The following is a 26,407-nucleotide window of genomic DNA, read 5'->3' as shown; positions in this document are numbered from 1 at the left end:
CGTGGTGGAGGACCGAGCTCTAAGAGGGTGTAAGCTTCCCCCGGCCCGGTGCCGCTCCCCCCACCGCCCGGTGAGACTCCTGCCCCCACCCCCACCCCGCCCCAACCGCCTCACGAAGGACAGAGCTGCACCCGCCTCCCGCCTCCCGCCCGATGCAAGCCCTCCGACGTCTCCCTCCACCCAGCGGGTGCAGGGCTGCGCCCCCTCCCCGGCCCGGTACGAGCCCTCCGGTGCTCCCCCGGCCCGGTGCGACCCCCCCCCCGCGGTACGGAGCGCCTCCCCCGTGCCGGCGCGCGCTGATAACAGCGGCTCGGTGCTGCTTGTCGCAGAGCCCGGATAGCTCAGTCGGTAGAGCATCAGACTTTTAATCTGAGGGTCCAGGGTTCAAGTCCCTGTTCGGGCGACGATAATTTTTTTTTCTTCTTCCCTTTTACTCCTGACTATTTTTTGTTTCCCCTCAAAAGCCTTTTAAATCCGCAGTAGCGGCGGCTCTTCCCGCCGGGGCGTCCCGGCTGCGCCCCGGGCAACTTTGGCAGGAAAATAAAAAAACCCCTGAAGATTGGAAAGCAAAAAGCGACACCGCCCGAACAGGGACTTGAACCCTGGACCCTCAGATTAAAAGTCTGATGCTCTACCGACTGAGCTATCCGGGCTCTGACTCTGCTGCCTGCTCTGCCTGTACATCGCGCTGCCCGCGCGCTGCCCGCACTCCCTCCCCGTCCCCTGCACCCCCCTGCCTGCCTCCCGCACCCCCCACGGACACCCGGCAGCCCCACCCCGTTAATGCCAGGGTCATCGCGCAGCTCGGGGCACAAACCAACCGGCGCGGGCCCATCCTGCGCCTCGTTCTTGCCCCAGGTGCAGCGTGGGCCGTCGGGCAAGGGGGGACCTTGCGGAGGAGCAGGGGGTTCCCCCCACCGCAGGTCCTAGGGGTCCCACTGCAGCAAAGCTCAACACACAGGATGCGGCTGGGAGAGCAGCGCTGGAGAAACGTGGGGTGTGTGAAAGAGGGGCAGGCAAAGTGCAAAGAGAAGGAGCACAGGGATAACCCGTCCAGGACAGGGGATATGGGGCACGTCTGGTTATACTGGGATCTCTCCAGCTGCCCCATAGCCCCACTTGCAGCTTGTCCCCACGCCGCGGGTGACAATTCCCATCAGAGGGTGGGTGCAGCCCGTGGGGTTTTGCAGGCAGAAGCTGGCTGGGGCCATTTTTCCATCAGGGCCTGGTGGGAGATGGGTCCTGGGGGTGCCCAGCCGCACTGGGAGACCCCCAAGCCCTGGCTTTGCCCCTGGATCCTGCAGCAACCTCCATCCTCCCGTCTCCTGGGGATCTTCAAGGAAGCCGAGAGGTTGGGATAATACTGTGTCACCACTAAACCCAAACCACAGGCACAGCGGTCGGCTGGGCATGGCATGGCCGGCTCCCAGCATTGCTCGCCGCTCTCCAGTGCGGCACTGGGGTGTCGGAGGTGAATATTACCCATCCCATCTGTAAGAGCCTGGCAGGGCCAGCTGCCTGCAAAAACAAATTACAGCCACCGCTGCGATGGCTCCAGCACATCTGTTGCCCACAATGTGTTCGTGCAGCCGCTTCTTCCCGTGCTCTCCCCCCGAGGCCGGGGGCTGGCTGCTGCGGGTGAGAGCATGTCCCCACCAACCTGGGGGGCTCTGGGGACCAGTAAGAGCACCCCAGTCCCAGCGGGGTGTCTCAGCACCCTCCTGCAGTGCCCTGGAGGGGTACAGAGCGGCACCCGCACCCCTGTAGGTGCTGGCCCAGTGGGAAGCGGTGGGAGGTGGGTGGTGACGGGGTCCCCAGCGTTCACCCCGAGGATGCAGCTGCAGGGTTTTGGGGGAGGCGGAGGGGGCCGGCTGCTGCGGCCAGAGGAGCAGGAGCGACTCATCGCCCACCGACCCATCGCGCCGGCAGCGGTGCGGGGGCGATGCGGGATACGGGGGGCACCGCGGGGCGGGGCGGCGGGGATGCGTGGGGGGAGCTGGCAGCATCCCGGGGACACATGGAGGGGGAACCGGGGGGAGGGGGTACCGGGGAGGGGGGGCACCGGGGGCCGGCCCCGCCTCGCCCCCGGCCCCCGGCGCCGTGCAATGCGGCGGGCCGCCGGGAGATGGCCCCGCGCCGCGCTGCGCCCCTCCATTGTCCGCCGCCGCCGTGCTCCCTCCTCCTCCTCCTCCTCCTCCTCCTCCTCCTCCTCCTCCCCCCGCCGCCGCCGCCGCGGCGCGGCCCCGCCGCCGCCCGGCCCCAGCCCGGCCCGGCCCCGCCGCCGCCGCCGCAGCCGGCTCGGAGCAGGTAGGGCTGAGCCCCGGGGGGAGCGGGGAGCCCCGGGGGGAGCGGCGGGGCTGGGTGGTGGGAGCAGGCCGGCTCCTCCAATAAGCGGCTCGTTCCGGGTTTTTTTCCCCTTTAAAAAAAATATGTATATATATTTAAAAAATTGCACCCCCTGGGAGGAGATGTGGGAGCTCCAGCGCTGCCCCAAAGCTCCAGCCCAGCCTTGTGTTTTTTCCAGGACTGAAAACCCCAAAAGCACCGGAGCGGGGCGGGGGAGGGGGCGGCCCCGAGCGCTGCACCCCCAGGGCACGGCGCGGGGTCCCTTGAAATGCAGCGTCGGGCGGGACTTTGGGGGTGGGGGTGGGAATTTGGGGTGGGGGTTTATGAGCAGAACAATGAAACGGTCCCCGTCAAATTGCAAAGTTGCCCGTCAGCAAAGTAGAGGGGCAGGGCTGGGGTTTGTGCTCTTTTCCATCATGTCAGAGTCCCCCCGCCGGGACAGGGATGGGGACAGGGACAGGGATAAGCCAGAGCTCGTCTGCGGCCGGGAAGGGTCAGCTCGTCCCACCAAAGCCGCGGTGCAGGCGTGGGCTCCAGGTACGGTGCGTGGGGACAGAAAGCACTTCTGAGGATGCTGGGCATGCTGCAGCGATGCTCCATCTGCTCCTGCGGTATAGTGCTCCGGATCCTGAACTTGCAGAAAGGCTCATGTATGTATTTAACAGTAAACTCTAGAGATATGCGAGCTATTACCCCGAAGCAAAGGAGATATATTGACTTAACCACAGCTATTCATGTGTATAAGGCCAAACACGAATGTAATTATTCCCAGGATCTGGGTCGGGGTGAACCAGCACCAGTGTGATCCGAAAAATCAATCTTTTTCCTCCCAAAGCGGGAGGGACAGGGTGGCGGGGAACTGTGGGTTGAGGGAAACCTGCCTGGCAAATGGGGCACCCGGCTCTTCCCGGCTAACTGCCCTGGTGAGGTGCCTGCCCCACCTCGCCTTGGGAGCACCCTCCTAAATACGAGGCGAAGCGAGGCTGGGGAGAGGATCCGCGCCACGGCTGGGAGCCGAAAGGAGCTGCCTTTCCAGCCTAGTGGCCACGCACCTGGGCACCGGCTCTCCCTGCGTGCTGCAAAATAGGTGCTCCGTGCCTGCGTGTGCAAGCGTTGCCTGGATGCACGCTAAGGATGTGTGCGCAGCCGGTGCACGCCGGCACCCCGGGCTGCGGGGCAGGGGAGGTGTGTGCGGGGTCAGGGTGCTGGTGAGGACGGGGCTCCCGTGGTCCTGAGCCGTGGGGAGGGACTGCCGGGGCTGTAAGCAGCAGTAGCATCCACAGCCCTGTCCCAAGTGAGGTGTTTCCCTGCGCGCCAGGTGCTCTGGAGAAGCTGTGTGTATGTGTCTGTGGTGCATCCTTGGGCTGTGGCTCTCTCCTACAGCATGTAAATCCTGCGGGCAGAGCAGGACTGAGCAGCCTCAGGAATTAGTTCCCATTGCAGACTGGGCTGGGTCTGGTATGCAGTGTGGGACCAGCCAGGCCCCTGGCACCCCAAGAGGGTGCTGTGGGCAGGGCTGTGCACCCCAGCTGCTGCGTGTCCTCAGTGCACCCCGCCGGTTCAGCATCTGGATCAGGGAGAGCCCCATGGCAGCAGGGAACAGCCCTGGGGAGCGTGTGGCATGGATACAGCTGCAATCGCAGCAGCAGGATCCATTCCCTGGGGCTCGCCCAGACTGCTGGGCTGCAGGGCAGAGGGCAGCGCGGGCAGGGAGGGCAGCATGCTGCCACTTGCCAGTCCATCCCAGCTCTGCCTTGCAGGCAGGACTCTTCCCCTGGGTGCCAGTGCAGCAGGATGTGTTGAGGCCGAGGAGGTGCTGTGCTTTACATCGCTCAGCTGTCTTGAGCATATATAGGGTTCCAGTCCCTCCTTGCCTTGCTGAGCCCCCGTGCAGGCTGTGCATGCAGGATCGCTGCCAGCAAGCCGGTGTGCAGCTCGGTGTACGTACACCCGCGCTGTCGCGCAGCCAGCCACGCCACGCCAGGCTCTCACCGCGGAGGAAGGCGAGATTTGCATAGGAGCCGAGTGCCAGAGCTGCCGTATCGGGGAGAGCCTGACTGCCAGCACCCCCCAGGGACGCTGAGCACCGAGAAAGCCTGGCCCTGGGTGTGGGTGCTGCGTGCTGGAGCAGCGAGGGTTGAGTAATTTGGAAAGTCCAATTGCGGGTGTGCCCCCAGGGCCGGGGAGCAGAGGAGGCATGGGATGTCTTGGCCTTGTCGTCAGAGCTGCTGTGGGGCCCAGAGCCGCCGTGTGGGAACGCCGGGGAGGATGCAGCAGTGGGTGGCTTTGCGGAAAGGTCCCACCCTCGCTCCTCTCCACGCCTCCATCGCTTCGCAGGTGCTGGGTGAGGTTCAGCGTCTCCTGTGCAGCCGAGCATGTGGCTGTCGGACCTTGCTGCAAAGGGGGGCTCTGTCATCCCCCTACCCACACCGCCGCCTGGCTGGGACACCCCATTGTCCCCTCCATCGTCCCCATTCCAGACTCAGTTCCCACCCCGCAGGGCTCTGGGTGGTTCCTCTGCAGCGCTCGCTCCTTCGGCTGCTCCAAGTCGGGGGCTTTCCCTTCCCAAACGTGACCCATCTTCCCCGGGGCAGGATTTCCTCCTGAGGGTGGAAATACGTAGAAAATGATGGAAGAGCCTTTGGCATTGGCCAGCTTCACATCCTGCCTCCTCCAGTGAGCTTGGACTGGACTGGACTTTGCTCTGCCATTAGTAGGAGACGTATCAGCTTGAAGAGGAAAAAACTCCTGCCGTAAGGCAACAGGTTGGAAGTGAGTGGCACTTGTTGTTTCCAAGGTGTTTGCTCAGCTTGGTGTGTGCGGGATGGCAGCTGTTTGGTTTTATTTTGCTGCACATAATGAAGTAGCTGGATCCTGCTTCATGTTGCAATGGCAAGGGCTGCAGGTCTGCCCAGCAATGGGAGGCTTTGGGGTGCGTGGAAGGAGCCGTGTCCTTCGTGCCCAGCCCATGGCGAGGGTGGCTCCTGGGGAGTGAAGCGCGGCTGGCGCCTGGTGCAGGGACTCTGATCGTGGGGCTGGATCCTGGGGCTCAGGGATGAGCTCTGGACCCTTCCTACTAACTTGCTGAGAAATGCTGGCGACATCTCCTGGTGGGGGGAACCAGCTCCAAACCCCCCTGGAAACAAGCCGGTCGGCTCCTGGGAGCGCAGCCCCTCGGCTTTTGGTCTGCAAACTGGGGAAAAGAAATAGAGTTCCCTGAAAATGTCTGTCGGGATTGGTTTTAGGGGAGAATCATGCCATTTTCCCTGTGAGCACTTCCAGAGTGTTGGTTTTGCTGGGTTTTGGGTTGAGGGGTGGTATTTTGGCAGCACTGAGTGTGGCTCCAGGAATGAAACATGCGGAGTTTCAGTTTCATTTTTCAATGACCTTTGAGACCAGGTTCCCTTTCCGGACCTCCAGTTCCAAACTGGGATGAAAATCCTGCATTTTGCTGTGTTTAAACACCACCGTTTCCTTCCCATTTTGGTAGGGAAGAGGAGAATTGAGATCAGAGAGTTTCTTCTGGGGTGGGGGGAGCTGGGTCCCACCTGCTCTGGGGGGGTGCTGGAGCTGGTAGGGGGCCCTGGGAACCTGCCCTCCTCCATGCCACAAGCTGCATGGGACGAGGGGCTGGCTCTGCCTTGCCGATGTAGGGGGATCCCCACTGCCAGAGGGCAGCCCCGGCGTCCAGTGTGTCCAGGGAGCTTTGTCACCCCACGATGTGCTGTGACTCGCAGCAGGGACGATGGCACGTGGCTGGGGACACAGCCAGGAGCAGGCTCCGTGTCCCCAAGGCAGGGAAGCCCCCGCCATCCTCCTGGCTGGGCAGGGGCTGCTGCGGTGGCTGGGAACGCAGCCGCTCGCCCTGTTCAGTCGGAGCGGCAGGATGGATGGATGGACCCGCAGCCCCAGAGGTGAAGGCTGGTGCTTTATCCTTCTCACGGCCGCTCCTCCCTCCGCCGGATTATAAATGGATGTGAATTGTCTCCCCTGATAGGCATAACCTCCATCCCCGGCTCCCACACCCCGGGGAGGTGCCCCTCCGGGGTTTGCTTTGCTTCCTCGCCCTCAGATGTTTGATGTCTTCCCAGATGCTTCGGACATTTCTATCTGCTCCCAACGCAGCTGCCTGCGAGGGGGATGGGAGGGAGGGATGGAGAGAGCTGGGGGTGCACAGCGAGCCCCCAGCAGCCACGGCGGCTCTGCCCCAGGCTCCTGTCCCTGGGCACGGGGAGGCAGGGCTGGCTGCGGCGTTTGCTCTGCTGTGGGATCCCATAGGACTATTTTCTGCATGGCTTCCCTCATCCCTCCCCACGATGAGCAGGTGCTGCTCAGCTGCCAGGAACAGGGGCGGGCGCAGGGTGGCTGCAGGCGATGCTGAGCTCCCCCTGGGTCCCCCCAGGTCTTCCTCACCCTCCTCCCAACCTGATGCTCAGCTCTTTGCACGAGGGCTGGGATCATCCCCCCCGTCCCACCAATGCTGGGTGTCGGGAAAGGGAGAGCCCTATGGGGAGCCCCAAAACCCTGCAGAAAACCTGTCCCCAGGAGCCGCCACAGAGCAGGAGTGGCTGGTGTGGAGGGATTTTGAGTGGGCTAATGGAGCCCTGAGCCCTCGGAGGGGGGCTGCCCCACTGCCATCGGGCTGGGCTGCTCCTGGGTGGATCCAACCATTTTGGTATTTGAAAAATAAACTCTGTGGGATCTGCCAGCATGCAGGCGTGAAAGCCTCACCCCAAGCCTCGCTTTCCTTCCCATCCCTGGGGGGTGCCCCAGGACCGGCAGAGCCCGGAGGTGGGTGTTGGCCGGGCTGGCAGGCAGGGTGCTGATGCTGGGAGCTGGATGAGGGGCCGTGCTGCAACCAGCAGATGCTCTGAAATCCCATTTTAAAATGCAAGAGGTTTCCGAAAGAGGATTTGAAGCTGGTTTTGCTGCCCTTTGGTCTCAGCAATGATATTCTTGAGGGCCCTCCCTGAGAGGAGGTTGGCTTTGTGCACCTGGGCAGCGCATCGATGGGGAAACGTTCCCTCTGCTCTGCTGATGTGGCCACGCAGAGCAGAGCAGCGGTTGCTGGTGGGTTACAGGAGGGATGCGGTGTCTGTGTATGGCTCCCTGCAAGGCTACAATCTCCCCTCTGGGGCCGTGCTGGTGCAAACTGTGCAGAAAATTGAGTTAAACCGTAATTCGGGGCTTAGGGCAAAGGATTTCCAGTGAACAAGTGGTTTTCCCTCCTGTGTGCCTCCGGCCGAGCCATGTGCTGCAGTCACAGTAACTCAGCACAGCGAGGCATTTCTCTGAAAGGTGGGATCCCAAGCTGGGTGGGTCTCCTGAGGCTGACGTGACCATGGCAAATGCCAGGAAATTTAAAGTCTGAAAATTATCCCTATGTTATTAGCAGTAGTATTTTGAGGAGGAAAAAATCTGCTTGTCTCTGCTCCTCTGGAATTCGGCTCCCGCCTCAGGAGCTCCCATGCTGAGACTTAACCCACAGCTCTCAGTCCCGGGTAATTTTTGTAACAGGCTGCCGGAGGGAGAGAGGCACTGGGAGGAAACACAGGCGGCCGCGCACCAAACCCCCCGGGAGCAGGAGCCTGCAGCGGGAGGTGCTGGTTGAGCATCAGTCCTGCCCCTGGCCGAGGACTTGGAGGGAAACCGGGAGAGTTTGGGGTGCTTCCGTGTGGGTTTGCATCGCCTCCGTCCGGCTGCTGCACCAGCTCGGGAGGGAAGGGGCCGAGCCGCCTGCTCGGGGATGCTCGTGGTGTCCCCAGCCGAGGTGACACCCCCCGGGTCGCGTGCAGCCCCCTCCTGCATGGCTTTTCTCCGGCTGATGTTGGCACTGAGGGGTTGCCGTGCCAGCCCAGCCTGAGCCTGCCCATCCCCATCCCCCTGTCCGGGCTGCTCCGACGGTGCCCGCCTGGCTGGTGCTGGAGGCAGGACCAGTTTGCTGTTGCTGCCCCGGCGCGGGTGCAGCTGCATTCCACCGGCACACGCGGGAGCTTCGGCTCGACCAGGCAGGAGTGTTTCTCCGCTCAAAACGTCATCGAGATGAAGATGCATCTCTTGGAGACGAGAATGGGTTTGTGGCTTTGTCAGCCACAAAAAACGGTTTGATTTTATTGCTTTTGGGTTAAAAGCAGATTTTCTTTGTTTGGCTTCCAGAAGCCCAGGACTGCCAGCTTTTGGGATTTCTATTTTTCTGGGAAAAGCCCACAGCTGCCAGCAGGGTCCAAAATGGGGAAGGGCATGTTTACAGCCTGTTCCCCCCCCCCCCCAAAGCCGTTTCTCCAGTTAGAAAGGCCAAAGAAAATGGTTGAGTGAGGTGCCTGGCCAGCCTGCTGTTGGGGGGGGCCAAGAGAGGGGTCCTGTGCCCATGAGGGGGTCAAACCCACCTCGCTCCCAGGAAATTAGCCCAGCCTGGGCTAGGCTATTTAGCAGCCATCTGGTCCTGCACGGCCCCAGGGTCAGGAGGGCCTGTTCACAGGTGGTGGGGGGGTGATGTGTATGGGGGGTGCTGCTGCAGGCGATAATCAGCAACTGGGCTGGGGTGGGATGGCTGGGACCAGCCTGGTGATGATGGTGATGCTCCACTGGGTGTGGGAGGAAGGTGGTCACTGGCATAGCCTGGCTGGAGGTGGTTCCCTGTGCCATGGGGTGGGATGTGGGGGGCACGTGTCATGCCAGATAGGCTCCTCCATCTCTGGGGGTGAGAGCAGGTAGTGGCAGAGTCTGCCAGTCCTCTCCCTGCTCCTACACATTGTGGTTAAGGGCTGTCCTGCTCTGCATGTGCAGGCTCCCCCGCCACGGGCACTGCAGGAACATGATTGGGTTCAGCGGTGCCTGCAGCACCCAGCAGTGCTTTCCAGCAAAAATGCTTGCAGTCACTGGGAAGGGGTAGTTGCACCCTTTCACCCTAAATCAGAGCATCAGCCAGGGCCCTGCGTGGTGCAGAAGGAGCAGTGCTGGGCAGAGGAGAGCTGGGATGGCAGAGGTCCCATGTTCTCCCTGTGCTGAGGCCCATGAGCCAGCCCTAGCCAGAGCCTGAAAACACTCAGCTGTCTCTCAGCTCTAGAGATTTTGAGTGCCGTCTGTCTCCAGGGGCTTTGGGCTTGCTCCACTCTTCTGTTTAACATCCACTTCGTTATTTATTTTGCTAGGAAGGGAAGAGGAGGTGAAACATCCTTCCCTGGGGAGCGTGGTGCTGGCTGGGGAGAGCAGAGCCCCCCCTGCGGTCACCGCCCTCCGCGGGTTTTGGTCGGGGGCCAGCGAGCGGTTTCCAGTCCGGCTGTTTCTCCTCTCTGCTCGTGCAGCTGAATGCTGCAGAAAGAGGGGTTTGGAGGCTGTGCAGCACCGGGTGCTGCGGCGAGGCTTGGAGGGACCCACGGATCCATTTAAGGGGGCTGGGGCTGCTGGTGGTAGAGCCAAGCGTGATGCCCAGGTCCCCAGTGCTGTGCCCCATTTCTTGCTCGCTGAAGCAGCCTGGGCCAGTCAGTGCTGGGGAGTAGCAATGGGAGCTGGTGAGCAGCGGGTGCTCCCAGCCGTCCTGGACCGTGCACAGATCCCTCTGCTGAAACAGAGTTTGGGAATGGGATGCCGTAGCCCTCAGACTGGGCGAGAGCAGTGTGCTGCAGGGTAAAACCCTTGGGACCAGCCACGGGAGGTTGGTGCCTTGCTGCCCGGGCTGCTGCAGACGGAGTATCTTCTTCCCCATGGACACAGCTGGGGTGAGGAGGGCAGCACCCTGTCTTGTCCCTTCCTTGTCCTTCTCTCTCACCTTTTCATTTCTGCTTCAAAAATCCCTAGTTTTGCTGGCAGAGGCTGTCTTTTTCTCAAAGCTGCGATGGTCCCGAGATGAGCAAGGCAGCTCAGAGCCGTGTCCTAGGCATGCGCTGGATCATCGGCACCGCTGCGAAGCCCATGCCGGGGCAGGTTCCCTGCGGCAGCAGGGTTGCAGGTTGAGTCAGCCCCAGCTGCAGGCGCTGGCCCCATGGCCCTCCCTGCTCTGCATCTTATTTTGACCTCGGGGAAATACGTCGGCCTCCAGCAATAGCCCCAGCAGCTGCCGTGGGGCCAACCAGCCCTGCCTGCCCTGCCTCCGCTGCCTGACTGCTGGCCATGGGGTCCTGGGCGGGTGGGCAGCAGCAAAGTCTTTATTTAACCCGTCCTCGCATTGCTGAGCCCCTGAACGTTTCCTTTTTTCCATTACAGAGAGGAAGGGCTGTACCGCTGTACCACAGGCTGCTGCCAGCCGGACCCTCCTTAACCAACCTTCCTTATCTTAGCCTGCCCGGCCGTTAACCCTTGCCTTTCCCCTCCGCCCAGGTGGCCGGCGGTGCAGCATGCCTTTCTCCTGACCTCTGAGCCCGGGAGGAAGAGGTCCTGGTCCCCAGAGAGATGTCCGCCACGCGCGGCAATGGGGAGCACTGGAAGTCCCTGGAGTCGGTGGGCATCAGCCGGAAGGAGCTGGCACTGGCGGAGGCGCTGCAGATGGAGTACGACGCGCTCTCCCGCCTGCGGCAGGACAAGGAGGAGAGCCGGGCCAAGCAGCGGGGAGACCGGCCCCTCATCTCCTGGGACGAGCCCGCCGAGAGGAACGGCTGCGACAGCATCAAAGCGGCACGTGGCCTCTCTGGCTCCGACCCCACGCTCAGCTACAACGTCCCAGTGGCGCCCGAGGGTCCCCCCACTCCCGGACCCCCTCCTGACCCCAGCCCACCCCAGCCAGACGCCCAGCCCTGGCTGAAGAGACCCCTGGCTGGGGACTATCTTTACATCTTTGAGGGGTCGGGGGGGGACTTCCTCGGGGAGCCACTGAACAGCACCTCACCCCATGACGGCGGGGGTGGCTCCCCCAAAAAGCTCTCACCGCCCCCGCTGCCCCCCCGGCATCCCCTGTGGAGCTCCCCTGAGGGGACCCAGCGCTCGGGGAAGGGATCCCCCCCGTCCTCCAAAGGACCCCAGCCCAGGGACATCAACATGTTCTCGGCAGCCCACGAGCGGGCTCACGGCAAGCTGCTGGGCCGCCGCATCTCCGAGGAGGACCCCTACGGCATCGCCGACTACGGCGGCATCAACGATGCCATCACCTGCCTCAACCTGAAGTCCACCTACGAGTCGGAGGTGCTGTGGGAAGCTGCCCGCGGCTGGAAGGAGGGCAGGAGCATCTTCGAGAAGGAATTGAGTGGCAAGCCGGTGGCACGGAGCAAGACCATGCCCCCCCAGGTGCCCCCACGGACATACGTCTCCCGCTTCGGCAACCGGAAGAATCTGGCACCAAACAAGAACCGCAGGATCTCCGTTGACCCGGTAAGAGGCTTTTCTCTCCATGCCTTAGGAGAGGGGCTGGGATGGAGCCGAGGTGCTGGGGAGAGCTGGAAACACAGCGCTGGGGTGCTAATGGGGCCGTGGGTGCCTGTGGCTTTGCTGCATTTCCTTTGCTTCGGGTTGGTTTTATTTGTCCCATCATGGGGCTCCTCAGAGTCTTGTTCGTGGATTGCTGTCAGAGGCATCTGCGCCCCGAGACATCGTCCCTGGGGGTTAAGACTTTTCCAGATCGTGTGTCTCCCTGAGGGGTGTGGGATCACGTAGTTATGGCCAAAACCCTCCAGGGCAGGTGACCCGGGGCCGGGAAGCCAAGCAGAAAGGCAAGTCCCACCTGGTCATCATCCCGCTGCCACCGAGCAGGTGGGATGCTCCGTGCGCAGCCGTCCTGAGCGCTGCCTTCTCTGCGCACCCTCATGCCCAGCCACCAGCTCACAAAATATCACAAGATCCTCCGGAAAGAGTTGAGAGTCTCCTCCCGAGAGCCGGGCGATCACTTTCCTGTCCGGCTTGCAACATCCTTTCCAATCCCAGCTCCCTCTTCCCTCCGTCAAGGAGCGAGTGGGATATCTCCCCTCTGCGCACAGAAGCTGCTGGTGCTGCCACCGTCTCTCTCCCGGGGCAGCCACGTCCCTTGTCCCCGCCGGGGTACCCGTTGCAGGGGCAGAGCCCCGGCTCTGGTGCAGCTCATCCTGCCTCCTGCAAGAGGAGGAGATAAATAACTGTAAAAGTCGCCTTTCTCGTGGGGTCCCCCCTCCCCAGAGAGTGAGGGGTGCAGCTGGGGACCACCGGCGGGGGCTATGTAAGTCATTCAGCTTTCTTGGTGCCAGAAACTAATTATAAAAGAGCACTAAAATTGTCTTTAGCGGCTGCTGTGTTCTCTGCCTTTCTCTGCCTCCCGTTAGCTGTTGGCTGGGTTAATTGCTCTGACAGTGGGGCCATTGTTCACTGCGAAAGAGCTGTGGAGGCCTGGGGACCCCCACGCGCGGGGGGAGCCTGGCACGTCGGTGCCGCCTGCCCCAGCACCACGGCGGGAGAGCGGTGTGTGGAGCCAGGCATGGCAGGGCTTGCTGCAGCACCCCGGTGGCCTGGGGATGGTCCTTCCCCATCCCACAGCATCCTCGGGGCTGCCTCTGCCCATCCCTCACCTCTGCTGGAGAATCTGCCCAGTGGGGCTTTTGGAAACCACCTGGAAATGGTCAATTTTGTGGGTAGGAGGCTGGGGGCAGCGAGACCTCAGGTCTTCCTTCTCCCAGCCATGGGGAGGGTGCCGGTGCAGACGTGGGTGATGTGTCCTGTGGCTGGTGCCTGCCTGGTGCAGACCCCTCCTCTGCTGGACCGTGCTCCCCCTGCGATGCTGTAGAGCTGCCTTCTCCCCAGCTGCAGCAATGCCAGGGCGAGCAAAGGCTCTCGGTGCTCAGTGGTCTAACGGGGGGATTCAGCAAACCCCGTCCCAGGCGGGTGGTGGGCTGGAGCCCCCGGGGATGCTGCAGCCGGCTGATGGGCTCGTGCTCTGCCCTGTAGGTTGCCCCCCGGCCACACTCCTTCGCCAACGGCTACGAGCTCTTTGAAGTCTCTGAGGAGCGGGATGAGGAGGTGGCTGCTTTCTGCCACATGCTGGATGTGTGAGTACCCGGCTGTGCTTGAGCCCTTCCTGGGGCTCTCGGTGCACCCCAAGGCTGGAGCATCCCACTGCCAGATGCCCCAAAACAGGTGTTTATTGCGGGGTGGGACAAAATCCAAAGCAGGGCAGCATCTCTGACCCCTCCCTGCCTCTGCAGGCTGCGGTCTGGCTATAGTACCAAGGACTATTCCCTCACCGGCTTGGTGTGGAGCGCCGTCAACCTCAGCCCCGAGCAGCTGGGCCACGGTGTCAGCCTGAAGGTGACGGTGGTGTGTGACAGCCTGCGGGAGCCCCTCACCTTCACTTGCGACTGTAAGTGTCCCATGCCACGCAGCTGTTTGCCTGTCCCTCCTTGCAGCAATCGGGGGCAGCCGGGGTGCTGTGAGGCAGGGACAGACCCCAGCAATACCTGGGTGGAGGATCTGGGGTGGGTTCCACCATCCCTGGGGCTCAGGACGTTGCTCCCTCTCCCTGCAGGCTCCTCCACAGTGGACCTGCTCATCTACCAGGCGCTGTGCTACACTCACGACGAGCTGCACACCATCGATGTCGAGGACTTTGTGCTCAAGATCTGCGGCTTAGAGGAGTTCCTGCAGAAGTGAGTGTCGGGCAGGGGGGACATGACACAACGCAGGCATCCCGCGGCTCACGCGCTGGGCTGTGCTCGCCCCGTGCGTGGCCTCGGCCGGGAGTGATGGATGGTCAGGGCTGATCCCGGCGTGCACAGCAGGAGCCTCTCTGCTCCGTTTCCTGCCTCCCAAGCCGCGGCAACGCTCTTGCCAAAAGCAGCATATTGGGAGCATCTTTCCCGGTGGCAGGGCATCCGTCATGCTGACCCCTACACGCCTGGAGAAAGGCCTGAAAACCCGGGAGCTGCAAAAAAGCTCTTTGGAAGAGTATTAATAACAGCCGTGTCTCTGAGCGGAGTGCCAGACCCCAGCTTCTCCCAGCCTGATGTTTAAATTGCAGGAGAGGGTGGGAAAGGGACATGCTGGGGAGGAGCGGGTGTGGGGGAAGATGGGAGCATCAAGGCTGTGGTGGGCTCCCTTGGCTGCAGAGCTGGGGATGGGTGATGGGGACTGAGACCTGCACGGATCCCTCCTGCCCTCCCTGCCTTGCTGCCTTTCCCAGAGGAAGGATGCGTTTCCATAGGGGTTTGGGGGTCTGATGGCTTGGGAGAGCTCTCTGCAGAGGAAGATGCAGCAGCCACGCGTGCACAGGCACATGCCGTCCTTCCTGGCAGTTCGGTGCAGCGAGCCAGCTCCCGCTGCTGGAGAGCTGCCCTGGGCCTGGCCCTGCCGTGGGAAATCTGCGGGAGCTTTGCCACGGCCTCCAGGAGCTGCCGGTTTAGGCCCTAAAGGGGCGGCTGGGAATTGCTCAGCCTGGGAGAACCTGTGCAGCACCCATGCAGAGGGTGAGCAAAGCCCGGCTCCTGCTCCTGGCTGCCTGGCACGGCTGCCTGAAGGGGTTATTCCCATCGGTGCTGAGCCCTCGTGCAGCCGAGCAGCCCGGTGCATGTGTGTGCACATGTGTGCGTGTGTGGGCACATGTGCTTGCATGCAGCAGGGCTGCAAGCTGTTAACTAGCCACGGGTACAGCAGCACTCCCATACATCTGACCTGTACAGCAAACCCCTGCTGTGGGTGGCTTGGGGCTGCCAGGCAGCACCCAGCTGTAGGACAGATGCAGCCAGCTTGGAGGACATTTCCCAAAGGGATGAATCTCCTGCTTTTTTGGCAGGGAACAGCATCGGAGTGGGACAGCCTGTCCCCTGCAAGCGTTTCCCCGGGAGCCGGTGCAGGCAGGCACTGCCGTATCTCCCAGGGCCCTCAAAGGACCTTTGAGAAAGCCCTGGGACATAAAGCCCTTTTGTCACCAATCTTTTCTTTCCACATCTTCCCCCGGCAGAGGAGATGCTGGAAGTGCCAAAACCCTCTGTGCAGAGTCGGTTGGACCTTTGAGCCCTGCAAACCAGCCTGAGCTGCTGTCACTTGCTCCCCATTTGCTTTTTACAAGGCGTGGGGGGAGGCAGGATGAGGCAGGGGTGCACAGGATGCCGGCCCCGTGGGTGCGTTGCTGCCTGTGCAGCTGGTTGTGGGCACGGCTTCCTGCAGCGCCTTCCCCACACGCCTCCTCCCCATCCTCCTGGCCACGGGGCAGGATGCAGCACCGGTGGCCACATGCCGGTCAGACTCCGTGTCCCTGTCCTTGCAGCCCCATGAGCCCCTGGGGGTGCTGATCCCAACCGCCCCCCACCACCGCATCCCACCGTTGCAGTTCCATCCTGCCTGGAGCCTCCCGCACCCCCTCAGCACCGGCCAGGGCTGAATCGGCTCATTCTCCCCGGCAGCCAGCAAAGAAAGCGGGTCTGGACGGAGAGCTCTGCGGGTCCCGCTCCAGGGAGGCTGCCCGTGGTGGTGGGCACAGTGGGACCAGGCTGTCACCCCCCGCTCCAGGGCTCGCCCCGGTCCTGCTGTCAGCCGGAGCATCCTCCAGCTCCTCAGGTCCACACTCTGCTTCCCACACATCGGCGGGCAGGTTCAGGCATGACGGGCTCCTCCGCACCCACTCCCGGCTCTGTTGTGCCAGCTGGGCCGGGCACGTCTTTTTGGAGGGCATGGGGGAAGGAGCAAAAACAATGGCTTATTCTTCAGGTTTCCTAGTGCAGGCAACCCGGTGCCATGAACATCCGTTTGCAGGCGAGGCGGCCACGGCCGAGCCCCAGCCAGCGCCACCTGGCTGCGGGGCCTTAGGATGGGGCATCCCAGGCTGAGTTTCAGGGTATCGCATGGGATGGAGAGGGGCTGCGGGCTCAGCATGCCGTTCGTGTCCCCTCAGCAAGCACGCACTGGGCAGCCACGAGTACATCCAGCACTGCAGGAAGTTCGACATCGACATCCGCCTGCAGCTGATGAAGAGGAAGGGGGTGCGCAGCGACCTGGCCCGGACGGTGGGTGCCCGGGTGCGGGGGATGGTGTGGGGATGCCCGTGTTACCTCCCTGCTGCGGGAGCACCTGTGGACAGCCGAGCTGTGGCCCAGCATCTCTCCATCTCTAGGCGAATGATGACCAGAGCCCCTCCACCCTCAACCACTACATCCACCTGCAGGAGAGACCCATCAAGCAGACCATCAGCAGGTAGGAAGGACATGGTGGGACCAGGCCCCCACGCTGGGTCCCCACCTGGCCAGGGCTGAGCTCTGCTCTCCATCCCCTAGGCAGGCCCTGAGTCTCCTCTTTGACACGTTCCACAACGAGGTGGATGCTTTCCTGGCAGCTGAGGTGAGCACCAGGGAGGGAGGGGGCATTTTTGGGGCCATCTTGTCTTATTTGCTGCAGACTTTTTCCCCATTTTGTTATGGGGCTCTAAGGATGCATCAGAGAAGGGGAAAGACCATGAAAGGAGGGGAAACTGAGGCACGGGCTGGTTGCACCCCTTCATGCATGGTGTGTGGGCTGCGGGGAGCAGCCCCTGCCCCCTTGGCTGCCCAAGGGTCCCGCGTCAGCCCCGCTCTCCCCTCCAGGGAGACTTCCCGCTGAAGGCGGAGCGGGTGATCCAGTCGGTCATGGCCATCTGCAACGCCCTGGCTGCCGTGGAGTCCCAGGAGATCACGGCAGCCCTCAACCAGATGCCCCCCTGCCCCTCCCGCATGCAGCCCAAAATCCAGAAGGTAAGTGATGGGTGCTGGGGGGCTGGTCCCTGGGGGGTGCGGGACCAGGAGGCTCGGCTGGGAGGTGCAGAGAGGAAGCACATTTTCACATCTTGACTTCTTTTCCCTCCTTCCTCCTGCTGTATCACGTGGAAAATTCCTCAATAGCTGGGAGCAGGCAGCTGCCTGGCCGCACTGCCTGCTCTGGCAGCCGCCGAGCCCGGGCTGGTTACGTAAAGCGGCTGCCTTGGCGAGCTGCTCCCCGCCGACAGCGCGGGGCTGATTCTGATGTTGCTCTTGTGGTTTCTGGTTTTGGTTTTTTTTTTCCCTCAACAGGATCCAAATGTTCTGGCCAAGAGGGAAAATCGAGGTATTTCTGTTCTCCTCCTCCCCTTCTGGGCTCAAGTTCTTGGTGCTTTAATCCTCATACCCCTCCCCCTCAATTATTAAGGCCAAAAATGTGTTTGAAACCATTCTGGTTAAGAAAAGAGGGTTTCTGGAGGCGATGGATGTTGTTCCTCCCCATGAACTCAGCAAAATGGGAAGCCTGGAATTCTCCCTCTCACACACTTTGTCCCGGGGGAGACCTGCCCGCAGTCTGGCACCGGGGTCCCTCCAGCATCCCGCCCCCAGCCCAGAGGGATGCCACGGGGGGCAGCGGGACCGGCAGCTGTCCTGTCTCACCCCTCTCCCAACCTCCCCTTCAGAGAGGATCGTGGAGAGCCTAACAGCCGCCATCCTCAACCTCGTCGAGCTCTACTGCAACACCTTCAACGCTGACTTCCAGACAGCTGTGCATGGGAGCCGGGAGCACGGCGTGGCGCAGGAGGCTCGCCTGCTCTCCTGCCCGCTCTCCTTCACCGTCTACGCCACCCACCGCATCCCCATCACCTGGGCTGCCAGGTAAGGGCAGCTGCCTGGACCTTGCTCGGTCTCTGCCTGCACATCCTGGGGCTCACACCCCTGTTAAACACACCACAGCAGGGGTATCCCTCTCCTGGGCGGCTGAGGAGAGTGTTCCTGTCCCAGATATTCAGCAGGCGTGGAGGGAATAAGAGCTAACCCACACCAAGTCTCCTAAAGGGCAGGAATATAGGGATGCTGGTACTCGAAAGGCAGTGAGGGATGCTCAGAGCCAGTGGATGCCGGAGCCTTTGGGTGCGAGCGGTGGGATGGGCTCTGCTGTGCTCTCCCATCCCAACCCCACGAATCTCTGGGGCTGCAGCATTGCTCCTGGGCTCACCATCGCCCTGGGGATGTGACAGATGGCCCTGGTGCAGCGGGGCCGGGCTGCCCTCGCCCCATATCGGGCAGTGGTCCTTTGTTAGGTGCTTCGGTGCCCATACCCACTTTTGGCCCCACGTGGGGGGACGGGCGGGGGTCCAGGCGGGCGGCAGGAGCCCACCGCAGGGCGGGCATGTGAGACAGCGGCGCCAGCAGCAGCCACCCCGCCGGGGACCCCTCGCCTTTGTCCTGCCCTTAATGTATTCCCCCTGGTGACTGGCTCCGAACAAAGCGGGTAGCCTGGGAAATGCCGGCATCCCCTGACCTCCGGCGCCCCACAGCCCTCCCTGGATTGTCGCTCAGCACCTGCCACATGGCAGGGCCCCCCCGGCAGCCCCCCGTGTGATGGTATGCGCTGTGGCATATGGTGATGGAGACGGGGACTCCCGGCTCTGCACCCCCTCCCTGGCGCAGCCCTCCTCCCAAACCCAGCTTGGGGAAGGCACAGAAGGGCAGCACCTCCCCCCTCCCCACCCCACTGGCATGGGGTTTGCCCCATGGCAGGGTGAACCCCCTGGGTACCAGCTCCCCTGCCCCAGGCAAAGCCCCCCGGCTCACAGCTCCCTCTGCTCCCTTTGCAGCTACGAAGATTTCTACCTCTCCTGCTCCCTCAGCCATGGCGGCAAGGAGCTGTGCAGCCCCCTGCTCACCAGGAAGGCCCACGTCTACAAATACCTCTTCCACCTCATCATATGGGACCAGCAGTAAGGCAGCACCCGGGCCATGGGGTGGGCAGGGGGTGCTCGGTGCCATCCCCTGCCTCCTCTTCCTCCCCTGCTCCGGTGGCTTCTCTCTGCACCTCTCCCTGGTTTTTGGGTGTTGGAAGCTCTTGTGTCATCCCCGGGAATAGCACCAGCCCCGGCGCCAGCCCTGCCCTCCCCGGACCTGTGTGTTTGCACCCAGGAAAGGGGATCTGCTCCAAAAATAGCCCTGGGAGCAGGCAGGGAGGCTGTGCCGAGCCCTCGCCACGCCTGGCATTCGCAGTGGCCCAGGGAGGTGGGGATGGGAAGAGGATAATTTTAGAAGGTGCTAGTGCCCCCCAAGGACAGGCGCCGAGCGGCTGGCGGGACAGCGGGGAGCGGAGTCGTGCCGGTCCCCCCTGTGGGGCAAACCCCTGCCTGTGCCCACCCATGGGTGACATGTAGCTGCCACCCTGGGCTCCCCGGGAGCGTCGGAGAGGAGCCTCAGCCCCGGGGTCCCTCGCAGCCCTCCCCGGCTGTGGGACGAGGTTAGTGTGTGGTGGGGGCCCCCCATGGCGGACCCCTGCCCTGCGGTCACCTTCCTGGGACAGAGCAGCTCCCCGGTACCGAGAGAGGATGGGGGTACATGAACCCAGCTGCTTCCCACGGGGTGTCTGCCCATGATGCAGGACCTCCGTCGCATGCCGGGGGGCACGTGGCACCCCCAGTGCCAGCAGCAAAGGCGTTTGTTGGGCTGGGCTCTCCCAGGGCACGCTTGGCAGCCCAAGGCAGGGAGCTGGCTGGTGCCGCGGGGCGCTGCCAGCACCCGTCCCCAGCATGGCTGAGCTGCCGGCTGCTCTCTTGCAGGATCTGCTTCCCTGTCCAGGTGAACCGTCTGCCACGGGAGACGCTGCTCAGCGTCACACTCTTCGCCGTGCCCGTCCCACCCCCGGGGAGCTCCTCCGACGCCAACAAGCAGCGGCGGGTCCCTGAGGCCCTGGGCTGGGTGACCACCCCCCTCTTCAACTTCAGGCAGTACGTGGAGTGTCCTGGCACAATGGGCACAGCAAGGGACCGTGCCAGCATCCCTAGCGTGGGGCAGGAGGGTGCCCAGCACCTTGCCTCGGCACAGGGACAGCATCACTGCAGCAGTACCACCCTCCTGCCCCATCAGAGCAGCCCCCAGTGCTGGGCTCTCACCCCTCGCTTCTCCTCCAGGGTCCTGACCTGTGGGCGAAAGCTCCTGGGCTTGTGGCCGGCGACCCAGGACAACTCCAGAGCCAGGTCGAGTGCCCCCAACTTCCACCAGCCTGACAGCGTCATCCTGCAGGTGCGTCCCAGCGGCGGGGGATCCCAGGGGGGACCCACATGCACGTGGTCCCTGCTTACCCTCTGCCTCTGCCCCAGATTGACTTCCCCACCTCCGCTTTTGAGGTGAAGTTCACCAGCCCGCCAGCAGCCGAATTCAGCCCCAAGTACGAGTTCAGCAGCCTGGGGGAGGAGGACCAGCGCAAGCTGCGGGAGGCCATGCAAAAGAAATCGCTCTACTGGTGAGCAGCCCAGCAGGAAGAGACGGCATCACCCTGACGGGGGGACTCTGCCAAGCTCCCTCCCACCAGCTTGCACGGGGGGGATCTGGGGACCTGACCCTGCTGCCGGCAGCTGGGGATGAGGCTGGAGCCTGGTGTTTGGCAGAGCTGCCTGCCCGCAGCTGCCTGTCATCAGTCCTCCTGCACTCTATCCTCCCTGGCTGCCCCACTCTGGGGAGGGTCTCTGCAGCTACATCCCCCCTAGTGGGGACAGTTGCCCGGCCGCTCGTCCAGCCTAGCATGGCTGAGCTGGCCGGAGCCCTCTGGCGCTGGCTATAAACGGGAGGATCAGGTGTCGGCAGCTGCGCCGGGATCCGCAGCGCAGGACAGTGCTGACGCTCCTCACAAAATGCCTGGGGTGCACAGCCAGCCCGGCCGGCTCGGGGGTCCCCAGGCAGGGGGACAGCCAGGGCTGTCCTTGCAGCAGCACAGTCACCCCAGTGCACGGGTGCTCGGGTCCTGCTGTCCCTTGGGGAACGGGGTGCAGTGTAGGGACAGGATGCCCCATTCCCAGCCTGCCAGCCCCATCCCATCCATGCCATCCCCTCCCTTGCCCCGAGCCTGAGCCGTGCCCCCTGTTCCCCCGCTGCTGTAGGCTGATGGACGCCGACCGCAAGCGGCTGTGGGAGAAGCGCTACTACTGCCACGCGGCGCCCGGTGCGCTGCCCATGCTGCTGGCCAGCGCGCCCAGCTGGGAGTGGGCCTGCCTGCCCGACATCTACGCCCTGCTCAGCCAGTGGACCTACATGAGCCATCAGGACGCCCTGGGGCTCCTGCACGCCACGTAAGCCACCGGTGGGCTGCGGGTGCCACAGGGATGTGCGCTCGGGTGCTGCTGCCCTCCCTCTGCAGGCAGGGAGAGGGTGGCGGTGGCAATAGCGGGGGGGATGCTGAGGATGCTGTCCTCATGAGACGCTTGTCCTGGCCACAGATTCCCAGACCAGGAGGTGAGGAGGACAGCCGTGCAGTGGATCGACTCCATCTCCGACACCGAGCTGCTGGACTACCTGCCCCAGCTGGTCCAGGTATATGGTGGGGTGGGGATGCGGTGTGGGGCACATGCCGGGATCAGGTCATGGCATAGGGTGCATGCCGGTCCTGCTGTACCCAAAAAATGTCCCCTCTCCAGGCCCTGAAGTACGAGTGCTACCTGGACAGCCCACTGGTGCGCTTCCTCATGAAGCGAGCGATCTGTGACCTCAAGATCACCCATTACTTCTTCTGGTGGGTTTGGGGGGACTGGGAGCGGCAGGGGGGCCCTGGGTGGGGCTAACCTAACCCTGCGTGCCCCTGCTCCAAGCAGGCTGCTGAAGGATGGCCTCAAGGATTCCCAGTTCAGCATCCGCTACCAGTACCTGCTGGCAGCTCTGCTCTGCTGCTGCGGGAAGGGGCTGCGGGAGGAGTTTGACCGGCAGTGCCTGCTCGTCAACACGCTGGCCAGGCTGGCCCAGCAAGTGCGGGATGCCGCGCCGTCCGCCCGCCAGGTGGGTGCCAGGGTGGTGGGAGGGGGTGCAGGGGGGTGCCGGCCTATGTCTCAGTCCCCATACCATGCCCACCCCACAGGGCATCCTCCGGGAGGGGCTGGAGGATGTGAAGCAGTTCTTCAAGGCAAACGGGTCGTGCCGACTGCCGCTCAGCCCCAGCCTGCTGGTGAAGGGGATTGTGCCCCGGGTGAGTGCCGGAGCTGGGAGCACTGGGGGGGCTCCTCTGCCCACACCCAGCTCGCCCTGATGGGCTGCACCTTCCTCCCCACGGCAGGACTGCTCCTATTTCAACTCCAACGCCGTCCCCCTGAAGCTCTCCTTCCAGAATGTTGATCCCCTTGGGGAAAACATCCGCGTAATCTTCAAGGTGAGCCTGTCCTCCCCGCGATGCCCAGACCCCCGGCACAGCTGCCCCAGCCCATGTGGGGCTGGCTTGGCTTTGCCCCTGCTGCCCCCCGGCTCTGATGGCTCTCCCGCTGTGGCTCGCAGTGCGGCGACGACCTGCGGCAGGACATGCTGACGCTGCAGATGATCCGGATCATGAACAAGATCTGGGTGCAGGAGGGGCTGGACATGCGCATGGTCATCTTCCGCTGCTTCTCCACCGGCCGCGGACGAGGTAACCCAGCGTCGGGGTGTCCCCCGGTGGCATCAGGTCCCAGGTCACGATGCTCTCGAGCTGGTGATGGCACAGGAGGTCCTGGGGCTCTGCCAGAGAGAAGCTGCTGTGGGTAGCTGCGATCCCCCTTTGGGTCTGATCCCACCGGCCCATCTGTAGGAACGTGGCTTTGCAGGCTGTCACTCAACAGTGACAGCTGGGGAGCGGCTGGGGGTCTGGGGTCTTGGTGCCCCCCAGGCTGGATGGATGGGTCTCACCCTTCTGTCTCTGCTGCCAGGCATGGTGGAGATGATCCCCAACGCCGAGACCCTACGTAAAATCCAGGTGGAGCATGGTGTGACAGGCTCCTTCAAAGACCGGCCACTTGCAGACTGGCTGCAGAAGCACAACCCCGAGGAGGATGAGTACGAGAAGGTGAGGAGGAGCCCGGCAGGGTCCCCTCTCCTCGTGCCTCCCTCTCCAGGGATGAGACCCCTCGCTTCCCACCGTGCCCAGCCTTTCTCCACTCCTGGTTGCTCCTTCCCTCCCTCCTTCCTCCCAGGCCGTGGAAAACTTCATCTACTCCTGTGCGGGCTGCTGCGTGGCCACCTACGTGCTGGGGATCTGCGACCGGCACAATGACAACATCATGCTCAAGACCACCGGCCACATGTTTCACATCGACTTTGGCAGGTTCCTGGGCCACGCGCAGATGTTTGGCAACATCAAGAGGTGAGAAACACCTCTGGGATCTCCTTCCCCCTTGCCTGGGCTCATCTCTGTGGGGCAGTTTCACAGGTGACCCCCAGCCATGCTCACTTTCTGTCCCTCCCTCCCCGGGGCAGGGACCGGGCGCCGTTCGTCTTCACTTCGGACATGGCATATGTCATCAACGGAGGGGACAAACCCTCCAGCCGCTTCCACGACTTCGTCGACCTGTGCTGCCAGGCCTACAACCTGATCCGCAAGCACACCCACCTCTTCCTCAACCTGCTGGGGCTGGTGAGAGCCAGGGGGGCTCTGCAGCCCTTCCCCCCCAGGCATGGCAGAGGGGTCCTCATGCCGCCGCCTGCCCTCACCCCCTGCCTTCCCTCCCAGATGCTGTCCTGTGGCATCCCCGAGCTCTCCGACCTGGAGGACCTCAAGTACGTCTATGATGCCCTGAGACCACAGGACTCTGATGCCGATGCCACCACCTACTTCACCAGGTAGAGGACATGGATGGGTGATGGGGCAGGAGAGGCTGGAGGGAGCCCTCAGACGGAGGCACCGGCTCCGGCTGGGCCCGCTGACGGGCTCCTCTGTGCTGAGCGCGTGGTGGCCTCGTTGCAGGTTGATCGAGTCCAGCCTGGGCAGCGTGGCCACCAAGCTCAACTTCTTCATCCACAACCTGGCGCAGATGAAGTTCACAGGCTCTGACGTCCGCCCGACCCTCTCCTTTGCCCCCCGCACGCACACCATCAAGACGTCCGGCCGGATCCGCGATGTCTTCCTCTGCCGCCACGAGAGGGTCTTCAACCCCAGCAAGGGCTACGTGAGTGGGGACAGCTGGGGACAGGGGAAGGGACATCTCGGGCTCTTCTGTCCCGATGCTCCTTCCCAGCCCCATACGGGCTCAGGGCACCGGGTGGTCTCCATCCCACATCGCAGCCCCGTCTCCCCACAGACTTATGTGGTGAAGGTGCAGCGGGAGAGCCCGGGCGAGGTGGCCTTCGTGCAGCGCACCTTCGAGGAGTTCCAGGAGCTGCACAACAAGCTGCGCCTCCTCTTCCCCTCCTCGCTGCTGCCCAGGTAACCCCACGGACCCCAGCAGACACCCAGGGCTCCCCACTGCCCCCCAGGCTTTGCTGAGTGTCGGTCCTCGCAGCTTCCCCAGCAGGTTCGTCATCGGGCGGTCGCGGGGCGAAGCGGTGGCCGAGCGGCGGAAAGAGGAGTTGAACGGCTACATCTGGCACCTCATCCATGCAGCCCCCGAGGTGGCGGAGGTGCGGAGCTGGGGGTGGTCCCAGCAGGGCGGAGGGGGGCTGCTGCTTCCCAAGAGGTGGGGATGGTGCTGGGGATGCCAGCAAGGTGGTGGAGGTGCAGAGCTGGGGGTGGTCCCAGCAGGGCGGAGGGGGGCTGCTGCTTCCCGAGAGGTGGGGATGGTGCCGGAGATGCCAGCAAGGCGGGGAAGTGCTTGGGGGCCAATGCACCACATAAAGCATCGGTGAGTGCGCTGTGTGCAGAAGGCATTGGCGCGTGCACCGTGGGCTGGTCCTGAATGGCAGGGGACGCAGTCACCACCATCTCCGCTAACGTCACCTCCTCATCCCGCAGTGCGACCTCATCTACACCTTCTTCCACCCTCTGCCACGGGACGAGAAGGCGGCTGGCACCAACCCAACCCCAAAGGCGGCAGGTAATGGGCCGGTGGCAGTGCTGGCAGCTGGCTGGCACTGTGTGGAACGATGGCGGGGGGCTCCCATCCCACCCGCGCCTCTCCTCTCCTCCTCTCCAGATGCCACGTGGGCTCAGCCCCTGGGGAAGGTCGGTGGGGAGGTGAAGCTCTCCATCTCTTACAAGAACAACAAGCTCTTCATCATGGTGATGCACATCAGGGGGCTGGTAGGTGTGCAGCACCCGGCAGCGACGGGGTGGGGGTCCATCCCACTGCTGGGCTGACAGGGTGTCCCCTGCTCTGCCTCACAGCCGCCACTGCAGGATGGCAATGACCCTGACCCCTACGTCAAGACCTACCTGCTGCCTGACCCCCAAAAAACCACCAAGAGGAAAACCAAAGTGGCCCGAAAAACCTGCAACCCCACCTACAACGAGATGGTACGTGGGATGGGGATGGGGATGGGGGGTCCAGGGGAGGCCATGGCTGAGGGTCTGCCCCATTCTGCCCCACAGCTGGTCTATGACGGGATCCCCAGGGGGGACCTACAGCAGCGGGAGCTGCGCCTGAGCGTGCTGAGCGAGGAAGGCTTCTGGGAGAACATCCTCCTCGGAGAGGTCGGCATCCGCCTGCGGGACCTCGACCTGGCCCAGGAGAAGATGGGCTGGTTTGCCCTGGGATCCCGGGGCCATGGCACGCTCTGAGCTCCCACCGCTGGGGCTGGGGACCCACGGCACCGCCACCACGGCTGTGCCCGCCCTTGGATGTGCCCGTAGGGACTGGGCGCCAACGGGCGCTGCTGCAGGCGTCTTCTTTTTTAAGTTTACCTTGTGTCAAGGGAGCAACCTGGGGAGGGAGGGGTAGGGAAGACCGGTGGGGCACTTCGGGGGGGTGTATTTCTTCCTTTGGGATATCTGTATTTTAATTTTTTATAATAACGCGTAGCATGCGGCTGGGCACCGGGGCGGAGAGGAGAGGGGAGGCGTTGCAGAGGTTTGCTTTGGGCTGGGGGTGCGGGTACCTGTAGAGCCCTGGGTATATCTCCAGCCAGGAGCTACCTGCCTGGATTTGGGCAATTCCCATCTGGGGGAATTCGCTCCCAAAGGAGAGCGGCATGGCGGAGCTGTGCATGGAGCCAGTCCCATGTGGCTGACCCCCCCAATGCCATGGGAAGGGGACCACCAGCCACCCTTCCCATCCCCGTGCCAGCGGGGACATCGTCTCCTTGCCTGCCATCCAGCCCCGGAGCCGGGGACGCCTGCGCAGGGGTGCGGGCTTGGTGCCTGTGGTGCTTTGTTTACAGCAAGAGCTCCGTAAACGGACGAAATGTTTCTCAGGATCGAGAATAATGAACTTAACCTTTATATTAAAAGTTTTAAATATTGTATCTAGTGGGAGGTGGAGGAGTGGGCGGGGGGAGCAGCCTGGCCCTGCCCATGGCTGGCGCTGCGGTAGCTGGCA

The 26,407-nt window shown here is 63.2% G+C and overlaps 1 protein-coding gene and 2 non-coding genes across 4 annotated transcripts; 2 read left to right on the top strand and 1 right to left on the bottom strand.

Annotated features, from left to right (window-relative positions):
• The first annotated feature begins 330 nt into the window (after positions 1 to 330).
• On the top strand, positions 331 to 403 carry TRNAK-UUU (transfer RNA lysine (anticodon UUU)). The gene has a single exon. It is a non-coding gene; the product is annotated as a tRNA-Lys (tRNA).
• Positions 404 to 580: 177 nt separating this feature from the next.
• TRNAK-UUU (transfer RNA lysine (anticodon UUU)) lies at positions 581 to 653 on the bottom strand. Its single transcript has one exon. It is a non-coding gene; the product is annotated as a tRNA-Lys (tRNA).
• Positions 654 to 2,202: 1,549 nt separating this feature from the next.
• PIK3C2B (phosphatidylinositol-4-phosphate 3-kinase catalytic subunit type 2 beta) lies at positions 2,203 to 26,333 on the top strand. Of its 2 annotated transcripts, none has more exons than XM_064471871.1 (33): positions 2,203 to 2,307; positions 10,663 to 11,646; positions 13,186 to 13,286; positions 13,443 to 13,597; positions 13,763 to 13,883; positions 16,124 to 16,235; positions 16,343 to 16,422; positions 16,503 to 16,566; positions 16,809 to 16,955; positions 17,271 to 17,304; positions 17,642 to 17,837; positions 18,800 to 18,922; positions 19,766 to 19,933; positions 20,117 to 20,228; positions 20,306 to 20,448; positions 21,083 to 21,271; positions 21,419 to 21,512; positions 21,617 to 21,711; positions 21,791 to 21,971; positions 22,051 to 22,158; positions 22,246 to 22,338; positions 22,461 to 22,590; positions 22,868 to 23,004; positions 23,132 to 23,301; positions 23,415 to 23,571; positions 23,668 to 23,777; positions 23,902 to 24,103; positions 24,236 to 24,360; positions 24,437 to 24,554; positions 24,886 to 24,967; positions 25,067 to 25,173; positions 25,258 to 25,386; positions 25,462 to 26,333. In XM_064471871.1, the coding sequence occupies exons 2-33, from the start codon at positions 10,735 to 10,737 to the stop codon at positions 25,648 to 25,650; spliced, it is 4,884 nt and encodes a 1,627-aa protein (XP_064327941.1). In that variant the 5' UTR covers positions 2,203 to 2,307; positions 10,663 to 10,734; the 3' UTR covers positions 25,651 to 26,333. The 2 variants fall into 2 exon arrangements, with proteins under 2 accessions (XP_064327941.1, XP_064327942.1); XM_064471872.1 differs by lacking the exon at positions 2,203 to 2,307 and adding an exon at positions 4,989 to 5,118.
• The last annotated feature ends 74 nt before the right edge of the window (positions 26,334 to 26,407 follow it).

The sequence above is a fragment of the Phalacrocorax carbo genome, chromosome 23 (assembly GCF_963921805.1).
Source record: "Phalacrocorax carbo chromosome 23, bPhaCar2.1, whole genome shotgun sequence".
NCBI lineage: Eukaryota > Metazoa > Chordata > Aves > Suliformes > Phalacrocoracidae > Phalacrocorax > Phalacrocorax carbo.
This window is presented reverse-complemented; position numbering and strand designations above follow the sequence as displayed.

What these genes read in the sequence shown, in the direction of transcription:
- PIK3C2B (XM_064471871.1), top strand. Translation starts at nt 10,735, where the DNA reads ATGTCCGCCACGCGCGGCAATGGGGAGCACTGGAAGTCCCTGGAGTCG. An exon ending in ATGTTTGGCAACATCAAGAG is followed by an intron (nt 23,302 to 23,414) that starts GTGAGAAACACC and finishes TCCCCGGGGCAG; the next exon opens with GGACCGGGCGCCGTTCGTCT. An exon ending in TGATGCACATCAGGGGGCTG is followed by an intron (nt 25,174 to 25,257) that starts GTAGGTGTGCAG and finishes TCTGCCTCACAG; the next exon opens with CCGCCACTGCAGGATGGCAA.